This window comes from Plectropomus leopardus, chromosome 8 (assembly GCF_008729295.1).
Source record: "Plectropomus leopardus isolate mb chromosome 8, YSFRI_Pleo_2.0, whole genome shotgun sequence".
Taxonomy (NCBI): domain Eukaryota; kingdom Metazoa; phylum Chordata; class Actinopteri; order Perciformes; family Serranidae; genus Plectropomus; species Plectropomus leopardus.
The window spans coordinates 15,668,839-15,681,237 of NC_056470.1; the positions used below are offsets into that span (position 1 = coordinate 15,668,839).

Here is a 12,399-nt window from a genome sequence, read left to right on the forward strand (position 1 = left end):
GGTTTGGCCTCTTGAAGTTGTTTTATTCTGAAATATTTGTGTTTTATACATACTTCCTGTATGTTCTGGTTGTATTTTAGTAAAGAGACTACTGAGAAATAAATATGTATGATCATTATAACCTTGCTAAGATAACAAAGTTTAAGGTGGCCTCTGTCTTTTGCACAATACAGTAGATTAAAAGAAATTACGAAAACGTTTCAAACTATGTTGTTTATTACATTTTCCTGCCAACGCTTACAGCAACACAAGACCGTGTCAGATGGGACACATTGCACATACAGTACTGTTACCACTGCTCGAGGCAGAGCCGGACTACACTTACAGTAGCTCGAATACTCTGTAGAGGACCAAAAAATCACTACAACTCACGAGAAGCTTAACAAAAATCTCTCACACATTTACACGGACACAAACATAGGGACCAACACTATTCAGGAGCGTAAGCATAGTTTGAGGATGAGCTGAGCTGTGGTCGCACTAGGACGTACTGTAGCTTCTCCACGCCACAGACCACAGACTTGGACCTTGGATTTCAGCAGTTATCTTTCCACCTTCTCTCCAGACAAGGCAGGCAACCTAGCGTGGCGTATATGTGTGTGGGGATTATTTATGAGCAGTGAACACACGGAGCCCTGAGGAGGCAGACCAGCTCAGATGGGGTGCCTGAAATTCTGGCCGGCAAAACGGGCTTTGTCGCCGAGCTCCTCTTCGATCCTGAGAAAGTGATGACAGTTTGTTATCAATCGATAGCCTTAGAAAATCAGCAAGAACACACAGCTTACATTCAAAGTTCCTACAGATGACATTTTTTCAAAATTTCACTGGGAATTAAATTTGAGACCAATTTTGCCAAGACTGAAGAAGAAAAAAAAAATCAACCAACATCATTTTCTTAGGGTTTTGTCAAGTTTTAATGTTAAAAATATGATCTACTTCAAATTTTCCAAAATAAATGAATAAATCTTTCTGGAGCTCACATGGAAAACAATGAAAATCTTCTTGGTTTGCCTTGAAAAAAGCTTGTTCGTTCTGATTGATGTGGTAAATGTATATGAGTGTAGTTGGCTCCTCTATCCTGATCTGTGTGACATTAATGTAGTTGGCATGTGGTAAATTATTTTTAAAAAATTGACATTACCAATTATTTTTTATATTTTTACAATGCAATGTCAGAAAAAGGACTCATTATATCCTACACCCCATGTCTTAGCATTTAGACTTCTCACAGAGAGATTAAAGCTATTTTTAATGCGAATTAAGGCCTTTTTTTAAAAAAAATCAATGAATTCAGTGCCTTTCAAGACTTTTTAAGGATCCGAGAGAGCTCCGTATACCGTTGATAAAGGTCAGTGTCACTGTAAAGATGTGACGTAAGAAGTAAGCATATATTTTTGGACTGGACTCACCTGAGCAGCTGATTGTACTTGGCCAAGCGCTCAGAACGGCAAGGTGCACCTGTCTTGATCTGGGAGAGGAATTAAACAACATATAAGACTCAATCTTTGATATTAAAGCTACATCTGTGGTACGGTTTGAATAGTCAGCTTTAAAGGCCCCATATTATGCTAATTTTGAGGTCCATGCTTGTATTTTCAGGTTTCTACTAGAGCGTTTCTACATCTCGCAATTTCTGCCTGAATGTGCCTGTGTTCACCCTCTGTCTGAAACGCTCATTTTAGTGCCTGCTTCTTTAAGCCCCCCTCCTGAAAAAAGCCCACTCTGCTCTGGTTGTTAACCAGCTCTGAGTCTGCCACATCTATGTTCTCTGCGTCTCTGCACCGTTATTGCACCATTCCTGCCAGCTGATGTCATACACATACACTGCAAAGTATTTCAAAAGGAAATACAGAGGGACCTATTTAAAATTTTATGTTTCAAGTCTTAAACAGTCTATATTGTGTTTGTGACATCACAAATTCACATTAGCTACAACGGCTTGTTTTAAAAGCACAATTTCTGAATTCACTTAGTGCGCATGTCTCTTTGCATTGAACGTTTTAAAGTTTTGCAGTATTTGTATAGTCCCTTAAGATGCTTTATATTAAAAAATGTTGTGGAAATCTGACTTTTTACAATATGGGACCTTTAAAAATCTCACCTTTAGTGACACAGAGCAGATAATTGCCAGAATAAGAATGAAAAAATGACTGGTATGTGAAAGTATCACCTGTCCAGTGCAGAGTCCGACCACCAAGTCAGCGATGAAGGTGTCCTCTGTCTCTCCAGAGCGATGGCTGACCATCACACCCCAGCCGTTCTTCTGGGCCAACTGGCAGCTAAAAGCAAGACACATTTCAGCCCTATGAGCCAGCTTGTTTACTTTCTTGGATTTTAAGTGTGATCACAACTGCTCTGTTGTCGACACTTACGCCTGCAGGGACTCTGTGACGGAGCCAATCTGGTTAACTTTAAGCAGCAGGCAGTTGCAGGCCTTGTCAGTCACACCCTTCTGGATGCGTTTGGGGTTGGTGACTGTGAGGTCATCACCCACCACCTGGATGCTGGTGCTGGCCGTGAATTTGGACCACGCCTCCCAGTCATCCTGGTCAAAGGGGTCCTCAATGGACACCACTGTAAGATAAGCAGGTGATAATAACATTACAGTCAATTTTAAGTCCAACATGAAAGCGTTGCTGAACAGTCACTATCTACAGAAATATGCCAAAACTAATGTTTTTGACCACATGGTGGCAGCAGACACAAGCTGCTAAATGCTCCACTATGTTCACAGGCTCTCTGCTAACTTTGACACTAATGTACAGTGGTTTTCTTCAGGGTGTTGCTGAAAACAATGCTTATGAGACTAGTGAAGGTGAACCAAAAGACTGCATTTGCAGACAGAGGCGGCATGTGCACATAAGCTTCTACACATACTATACTTCATGTCTGTACAGGTCCACATTTTTGTACATGTCCTTGCATGCAGTGTTTGAGTCTGTCATCCATGCTTTGTTGCGGCTGCAAGACATGCTAAAAAATATCATATCATGATTATTTTTCACTGCATTTTCTCAAAAAATAAATAAATAAATAAATAAAAATTATGATGTGATTTTTGTCAGGTTTGTACCAAACTAGCATGTTCATTTATGTCTGGAATATGATTTGGAGGCTTGGGCATCCTAATAGCACCACAATGGTTTGTTTTAAGAAGTATGTTGAGACAAATTTCCACTTAAAAACACCTGGCTGTATTGCAATTACATTAATATATTTCAAGTAACTGTAAATTCCAAGCTGTGGCCTTTTCTTGTTATATTAAATGGATCTCAATAATATCTTTGCTATGCTGCATAATTGGGAGCAGTAAGGAGTATGAGTTTTCAGGCTCTGTGTTAAAAACCCACCAGGGTAATCTTTGACAAAGCCCCTGTAGAGGTCAGCCAGCTGATCAGGGGTGATGTAGCGGCTGGGGTCGTCAGGAGACTTGAAGTCCAGGTCGTACTTGCCAGCCTTGTAGAACTCGGAGGCAGCCACATCCATGCCAATGACAATCTTATCAGTGTAGCCGGCCTTGGCGATGGCATTCTTCAGCAGCTCCAGAGCTGAGACAAAAACAACATGCTACGTTAAAAACATGACTAGAGATGTTGCTAATAAAATCAAAACATTCACTTTTCACAAATGAGTCACCACTGAGGACTCTGCTCCAGTGGGGGCATTTGCCATATCAGCACCTCGACCTGACACTGGAGTCACAGGCTGGCAGTCAGTGTGCACGGTGCAGTGCTGCGGCCTTAATTTAGAAACCATATGTCAGCCTAGGAGTGACATGATAAGTGAAGTGCTTCCCTGAGAGGTCTAAGAATGTTATGCTTTCAAGACACTCCTATCGGTCAAGTCAAGGCACACAGTAACAGCTTCTATGATCAGCTTCTTCCTCAAAAAAAAAAAAACAATCCCCCAGCAGTGTCCTAAAATAACTATTTACATAGCCAATGTTTAATGTTTCCTCTCACCTTCCTTGTTCTCCAGGATGTTGGGGGCAAAGCCTCCCTCGTCTCCTACATTAGTGGCATCCTTGCCGTATTTCTCTTTGATGACATTCTTTAGGTTATGGTAGACTTCAGCACCGATACGCATGGCCTCCTTGAAGTTGCTGGCTCCCACAGGCAGGATCATGAACTCCTGCATGGCCAGCTTGTTGCCTGCATGGGAGCCGCCGTTGATGACATTGAAAGCCTGAGAGGAAGCAGAGAGGATCGGCTTTCAGCCTAATGGAATCTCGACTGAATTTACGACTCTTTGGATCAAACATTAAAAGGCACACGTTTGTCAGGAGGACTATTAGCAATAAGCTCTTAATTAGGTGACTGCGGTGTTGTGCTCACAGGGACAGGGAGGATGACTTCAGGGTTGCCAGCCAGGTCAGCGATGTGGCGGTAGAGGGGAACGCCCTTCTCTGCTGCACCAGCCTTGCACACAGCCAGGGAGACGCCCAGGATGGCATTAGCACCAAACTTAGCTGAGGGAGAGTAGACAACGATATTTCAATATATTGTGTATACTGTGTGTAGACTGCATTTATGAAACATTACTGTCTTCTGATATCGATATTCTTCATTTTCTGGGCTAATTGGTCAAAAATCAATAATGCATGATCCTGAAGTTGATTTGACTTTTCTGTTGCATAAATACAACATATGCTTTTTCGAGGAGCTGAAACCCTATTGTTTTTGGGCTGTTTAATATTTTCCTTAAAAAAATGTTTTTGTAAATTCTTGTGAAGTGGTAAATCATGGCATTACTTTTTAATTTTTTTTTTTTAACCAATCATTGAAAGTTGTGACCAAATGCTGGTTAACAACTATGTTATGAAACTCAGTTGTAGTACGTGAAGTAGCATCTTACACTTGTTTTCTGTGCCATCCATGTCAAGCATCAGCTGGTCGATCTTGGTCTGCTCCAGTACGCTCACATTCTGTAGAAGACATGACATGACAAGTTATAATGTACATTTAGAAATAAAAGATTAAATATGTTTAATTCTGACTCATTAGTTCAGAAGAACACACTGAAATCGTGTTAGAAAAAATCACAGCATCCAAAAGTTATATCACTGGAGCTCTGCTAATAAAGTGGTTATAGATACTTTAGATGTATTATTTTCATAGATGCAAAGGTAAAAAACAATGAGTTCAATAAAACAGGGAAGAACAACCAACAGATTAATGTGTCAGTTTGATGCAATATCTTACCACTTGTTTAATAATAAGACTGTCAGTGCTGCTGCCAAGTTATTAATATTTTTGTGTAAACATTTTCAACTGAATTTTTAAGATAAACAAAAACTAATTTAAGAGACTGATCCATCGATATGAGTCTCTTGAAACTAGTACACAGTAAAATTAGTCAAACAATAAATGGTCCTACCTTGGAAACCAGTGCAGGTGCAATTACTGTATTGATATTCTCAACAGCTTTTTTGACACCTGCAAAGGAACAAGCAGACCATGACTGATTCAGACAGAAGACCATGCAGAGCAGGCGAGGCAGATGTCCACAGAGCACCTCGTCCAATCTCACGTGGGTGCGTAAGTAATTCTGAGGAATTTTCTTTTTAGGTCTGTGAACTTCTGCTGGTGCCCGTCAAGGTTAGTTTTCAACGGCAAAGCCATTCTTCATGCTGCTGTGCACACGGATATGTAAGAGAATCATCCTGTTATGCCACACTATATTTACCTGGTTACACAATGCAGGGGCCAAGAATTCATTTACATATTTAACTGCTCTTTTGACGCCTAACAGGAGGAAGAAACGGAAATGAAGGTAGGAGGAGATGAGGACAGACAACAGAACATATAGTCATGTTGAAATGACGTGAAAAATAGCAGCAGAATAGAGGAAAAACTGTGCACTGTGTATCAAGATGGATGAAGCATCTCCACTTCCTCCCACTGTACAAAAATGAAGCCAAAATACCCTAGATACGACCGTCGTCATCTTGCTCTGGAGCCATCATTTGGATCCAGAGTCTGCGCAGTATTGATCTCAGCAGTATCAAGGTCCCGCCCATTTACCAATCCAACTAATTATGAGCAGCACCACTAGTCACGAGTGCACCAATTGGCACACATAACTGTCAATCAGGACGTCAACCCTGCTTTTAATAGCACCAAATACTAATTCCAGCCAAAAACAAACACTATCTAAAATGACAGAAACCATCTTTAGGATAAATTAATTTGCCAGGCACTTTGAATTTTTAGTTTGTCTCATATTGTATCTATTAAAATGAGGCCCCCAGGCCCCATTCATTCCTACGGGGGGTGCTCAGTGGAGCATTAAGCCAAAATGGTTCAACTGCTGAATGTGAAATTATCCAGATGATCCGGGGATTATCGGCACTACTTTCTATACTGTGCGGCCCACAGAGTATGTGTACTACAGACTTACAGCAGCTGAGCCGCTGACTTCTGGTTTGGCACTCCACTAACTGGAACGGGAATAAAGCATTTACAGCTCTCCGAGACTTTCCAAATGTTATCGGACCGAATGGATCAAATCTTGGAAATGAAACGAGTAATTTCACAGGGGTTATCACACTCACAAAAATGTACCCACTAATTTCTTGTTTCGGCCACACGGCATCATGGGACAGTGTAATTACACTGTTCGGCCACTACGAAAATTGGCTTCAGAGTCCACAGGGCCTGGATGTTTTGGCTTCACTTTTGGGGAGCTGACATATCGTCCATCTTTATATACAGTCTATGAGGAAAACAGAAACATTTAAGAGTGAATCAGTACAGACGGCTCACCTTTGCCCATGTAACGTGTTGGGTCCTTGTCACGGAGCTCCAGAGCCTCGTAGACGCCTGTGGAGGCTCCGCTGGGCACTGCAGCTCTGAAAAGACCTTGAGACACAGAGGACATTTTGTAAAAGTCATTTCCTAAAGTGCTGTGTCATGCCCGACAAGACGCAAAGGACTGACTGCAGTTTGATTAATGTCGAAATGTAATTTTCCCTATTAGCCATTAACTGTGTAAACTTTGTGATTGCTATGTGATATTTACACAGCACAGACTCCGCAAACATAAACATGTCTGATAGAGCATTAAGTGCAGGAGGGGCTCCTTGATATTCAATAAGCAGCAGCAACTACAAAGCACTAGGGGACGCCATCGCCATCTAATCAGCTAAAGGCCGTCCCAGTGTCCATCTTTTTTTTCTTCCTGACCACAGAGAGAAATAAAGCATGTGTGGAGGAAGTTGTCCTGGGTGTGCGGCAGAGGGCTGTGATGTAACAGAGGACGACAGGCTGCCAACCGAGCATGTGCAAAGCATCTGTGGAAGGATGCCAAGCCACGCCCCGTACAGAAGAGGATGGCCATTTTGGATTCAACCTAGTGAGGAAGAACTGGGGATGAGCAGGAAACTATTCAGTTTGCTCAGTGAACCGGCAGAGATGGTGCGAGTCTGAGGGGATTTACGGCTTAGGACAGGAGCTTAGCAAATCATCTGCATCAAGACATCACCTGGCTGCAGCTGGGGGATGCTGGCAACAGTCCATCAGGCTATCACATCATATTAACATTTTATCTGGATAAAATCCATGGCCCAAATGCAATAAAAAATAAAGCACATAACAGTAGCAGTGATGTAAATGTATCTCTAGATCACTAGGGATACTGTAACAAGAACAGGAGGTTTTCTAGTATGACTGTGACCGCGAGACAACCTGGTTACATAACACAGCAAAACACATTACAGTAACTATGACAGACATGCTCTGGGAGCAGCGTACTCTTTTTTGGTGTGTGCTGTTAATGATGCCATAATAGGCCTGACTGGCAGACTTGAAAGGGAATCTTGAAAAAAAAAGAATGAGGGTGCTATTTACAGTAAACTGGAGCCCTTAGCAAACATCCCACACTCGTGAAAAGACGACAGGGCTGCAGAGGAGAACAGCTGATTTAAAGCCACTGTATTCAGGGCAGTGCAGCCACTCACTTCCATGTCAGTGCTCATTCAGGTTGCTTCATTAACATTCTCAGGACATTTCATTGGGTTGAGCTGTTCCTTTGTTTTAGCTCTCAGAGCAGAGCGCCTCGCCAAAAAACTTCAATTACAGTCAAGCCATTAGTTAATTGATCTCAACTGTAGGCAGACATGTCAGACATTGCAGGGTTTCGATGCTTTATGCTCTACAGCTTTATTGTGTAATCTAGCATACAATTAGGTGAGGGAAGCATACTGAAGATTGAATTTACTCGACATCTCCACCTTGCAAGGATTGAACTTAACTTATATGTTTTTGCAAGAGGTACATACTGTAAGAGCTCTCAAAAGGAACCATTACAGTAACAGAGTGCTGTAGAGGCAGTGTGATATTACAGGAGCTATTTTCACACTTCCACCATCTGATCTGATCCACTCTGGGCCTGAGTCTGGCAACAGCAAGGGGCAACAGCGTAGGGTAAGACGCTGGCTTGACCATCCAAATCCAGTTTCCAGTAGCTACATAATTGGGCAAGACGCATAATGTGATAATCTCACTGCAGCATCGCACATACTGAGAAATAAAGACATGTGGATGAGTTTGAATAACCTGTTAAACAATGTGTAGCAGTTGAAAAGTTTGAAGCTAGTTGTGCCACCCTTGACCACAATTTGTGAACATATACAGTACATGAAATACATTAGCCATACGATACCTTTCTTGGTGTACAGATCAACCTCCACAGTGGGGTTTCCACGGGAGTCGAAAATCTCACGAGCGTGAATCTTCAGGATGGACATGATTCTGGATCTGCAGATGAAATGACAGAAGAGACATCAGTATGTTGCCGTTCCACAGGTCACGCACGCAGACGACAGCACTGTTACTTACTGAATTAAAGCTTCAAGTTAAAAGAGTGAGTTGGCGATAATTTCAGTGCTCAATATCGCAGGCGAGACCAAATGTAATCTAATTTATAGCTTGAGTTTGGAGCAGTACACCATCTAAGGGATTCTCTAGTTAAACATATATACGAGCAGCCATGAGCACCACCTGCACCAACTGATGCAGGCAGGCCAGCATGGCAGATATATGACTCAGAGAGAGGTGTGGCTTATGCAGCAAGAAAAAAATCTCTGCAATTCCTCTGAGTTTACTTAATATATCAGATTATAAAACGACATTGCAAAACGCTTGCAAAACTGAGCTGAGAGCACTGCTGTCAAACAGGGAAGTCCTGATAGCAGTAGTGAAAAGCCACTCAGAGTAACAATAGGTGAATGACTTTGCAAATTTCACATATGGCTCCATTTTTGTCCGAGTTGCACAGCACTGATATGGGTTAAAAACCTGACTAGTGGTGTAATCTCACAGAGCCTTCGTTATCTTTCCAAATTCCAGTAGTGGAGGTCAGAGAGAGTTTTAAGCCAGACAGTCTGGCCTGTACTATTGATTTTTACTTATTTTATCTAACTTGCCCTGTATCCACGCAACTTTCTCATCTACACACTCTGAATACACGAGTGAACTCCGAGTACAGTTTAACTAGTTAAATAAATCAAACTAAAGCCCCAGTTAAGTATTTCCATTTAATGGACTTTCCATAATTTCTTCTATAGCTGCACTCTAGTTTTTCTTGCTAAGCTACCATAGTTTAATTTACATTACTATCCTAGTTTAACTTGTTTTAACAGAAAGCATCTACTTTAGTGAAACTCATTGAACTAGCTGCTACAGAGGAATGAATGGAAACAAGTTTAACTAGAGGGCAGCTACAGCAGAATCAATTAAAAGTCCTCTAAATGGAAAAACTTTACAGTTTACTGGAGCAAGGTATTGAACTTCAATACATTTTTGATACAGATGGAAATGTGGCCCTGGTGCAGAGTATTGGAAACTGTCAAGTTTGCATTTCATGTCTGGTCAGATTTGTAATCTTGTTTAGCTATTCTCTGATCAGATAGTCAGTGATTTAATTAAAAGTTTAACAAAGTTTAGGGTATTTTATCGAGTCAGTGTCCTCGTAAGGTTGTTTTCTATTGAGACAAAGAGATGCGTATACCACGTATACCTATGACAGAGAAATTTCAGCTTATAACCCCCAACCCCCATTAAACTTCCCCACCTCCACTGAATTTATAACACTAACAACAACACAAACAAAGCAGACATGAAACAATAAGACTATTAATACACTGTCTGACAGCAATAATCCATTAATCATTTAAATCATTTTTCAATTAAAAATGCCCCAAATCTCCAACTTCCAGCAATTGTGAGATTGCATATCTGCATGCCATTTTTTAACTAAGATCAAAGATGAAACATCTTTGAGTTTTGGACTGCTTAACATTACAAAGAAAGCTATTTTTAAAAAAATGTAATGTTGTTTTCCCACTATTTTCTGACATTGTATACACCAAGTGATTGATTGATTCATGGAAAATGAAATTGACAAATTCATCATTACTGAAAATAATTGTTAATGGCAGCCCTAACATACAGAACCCACGTTATATTTTGGTCATGGATGTCTCTCATACACACTGCAGTAGATTTCTGTTCCTTTTTGCTGCCAGATCATTGCAAAGAGCAGGGAGGTAATCTGGGAGCACAAAATGGCACCCACAGATAAATAAATAATTGAGGATTGATACCGGATATGCTTGTAGCATGGTAGTTTCAATTAGGCAACATTAGGGTCTGCCAGCAAGCCTTGTGTGTGTGTGTGTTAATTATCAGTATAATAATTATTGATAATAAAAGAAAAACTTTAAACTGCAGTAATAAATAAACTAACAATCTATTGACTTCAGTGGAATGACTTCTCAAAAGTATCTTTTGGGAGTCTGCTAAGTAGATAAATGGCTTACATCACATAGAGACACCTAAAGACACACTAAAGCCTTTTTTCCTTTCACAAACAGTAATTTTCCTACAGTCGGTGGACACACCCCCATGTCTGCTGCAAGCAACTGGTCCATTAGCTCACTGCCTGAGCCAGCATGTGCAGCCTTGTCCCTCATACCCTCACTTATTTTAAAGCTTTGGACAAAAAAAGACACTAATAGTGGTTCTTTAACACATGGAGGGGACTGCCAGAAGTTGGACTTGCAACTTGACGCCCTTTTCCCACACACCCTGCAGCTCTAAATGGAGTGACATCTCGCCAGCTGACGGCCTGGTTTAAAAATAGATGGTGGTCAAACGAACTACTCCATCCCGTCAGCCACAAAACCGACAATTAACTGGCGTTTATAATCAACTCTAATAAAACATTTATCCGCTGACACGAGCACAAGTCTATGATGTGACCGGAACACCATGTACACATTTAAAAAAAGGAGAAAAGTTGTTTATATTAACACACACTGTCTTTGAATGTGCTCTTCAAATCTTCGTTGCTGTTGTTCGACACAAAATGCGCATTTAAAAGCAGAAATAGCGATATAAAAGTTACCTTTTTCCGGCCTAACTGTGTGCAAGGACGGTGCTGTGTCTCTCTCGTGCAGGCAGGCAGAGAAGGCGCTCGTGAGGCTTCGGGCTCGATGATAAGTGAATGGAAACGGGAAGTAAAGGCGCGACGGAGCAACGCTATTGGCTGGGACGAACTCACGAGGCAGACGAGTGCGAGGAAGGATGCACGTTCACCATCGGGAGACAGACGGACTTCACATCCATAATGAGGAGGATGCGGATATTTTAAATCGTAGAAAAAGCATCAGTTTTAGTAGACACTGAACATATAAACACGTAGAGGACAAGGATGTTTTAGTTTGAGGTGAATTATGGGTAATGTATTTTTCCGTGTGGGGATGAAAAGAGGCAGTATGCGGAAAGGTGACGCATTGTGAGTACGTGCAGAGCGGCAGGCAGAGATCTCCGATGCAGTGGTTCGTTGTTGGTCACATGTCACCTGTGGTCACGTTTTTTGGCACTGACTTTTCTTTTCCCATCGCTAATATTGACAGAAAATATGTGACGATGGAGAGGTGTGTGCTTTCCTTGCAAGATCAAAAACCAAGATAGATGATGAGATGGTTTGCAGAATGTCTACATATTTAGAGTAAAACTGGTTGGGAAAAAAAGCACTTTTTTATAGCTGTATATCAACACGTAGCCTCTATAGAAGACCTGTTACATAAGATAGCCTATACCGTCCTAAAAAGGCTTATTGAACACGATGATTACATATAGCATACATTTAAAAACTTTTTTTTTTAACGGTTTACCGTTTTTAATATCGTCTTTTGACCTGCAAGTCACCAAATAAGTGATTAATGGGAAACTAAAGACGCGGTGATCTAAATATAACCCAATTTAAACTTTTGAAACCTGAGTAAATTTGTTATGTATAATGCATTTATGATATATTTTTATTTTTATTTTATTTATTGTCAACAACTTATTTTGCCTTAATTTCATTTTTGATTAAATATAACCATGCGTTTTC

At 40.9% G+C, this 12,399-nt stretch overlaps 1 protein-coding gene across 2 annotated transcripts; it reads right to left on the reverse strand.

Annotated features, from left to right (window-relative positions):
* Window positions 1–198: 198 nt before the first annotated feature.
* On the reverse strand, window positions 199–11,512 carry eno1a (enolase 1a, (alpha)). 2 transcript variants are annotated; one of them, XM_042491376.1, is made up of 12 exons: window positions 11,407–11,512; window positions 8,662–8,756; window positions 6,765–6,860; window positions 5,377–5,435; window positions 4,855–4,924; window positions 4,335–4,468; window positions 3,963–4,185; window positions 3,351–3,548; window positions 2,373–2,574; window positions 2,171–2,279; window positions 1,410–1,468; window positions 199–717 (listed from the first exon to the last, which is right to left on the reverse strand). In XM_042491376.1, exons 2-12 carry the CDS (start codon window positions 8,744–8,746, stop codon window positions 654–656), a joined length of 1,299 nt encoding a protein of 432 aa, XP_042347310.1. In that variant the 5' UTR covers window positions 8,747–8,756; window positions 11,407–11,512; the 3' UTR covers window positions 199–653. The 2 variants fall into 2 exon arrangements, with proteins under 2 accessions (XP_042347310.1, XP_042347311.1); XM_042491377.1 differs by lacking the exon at window positions 5,377–5,435 and adding an exon at window positions 5,686–5,744.
* Window positions 11,513–12,399: the final 887 nt, after the last annotated feature.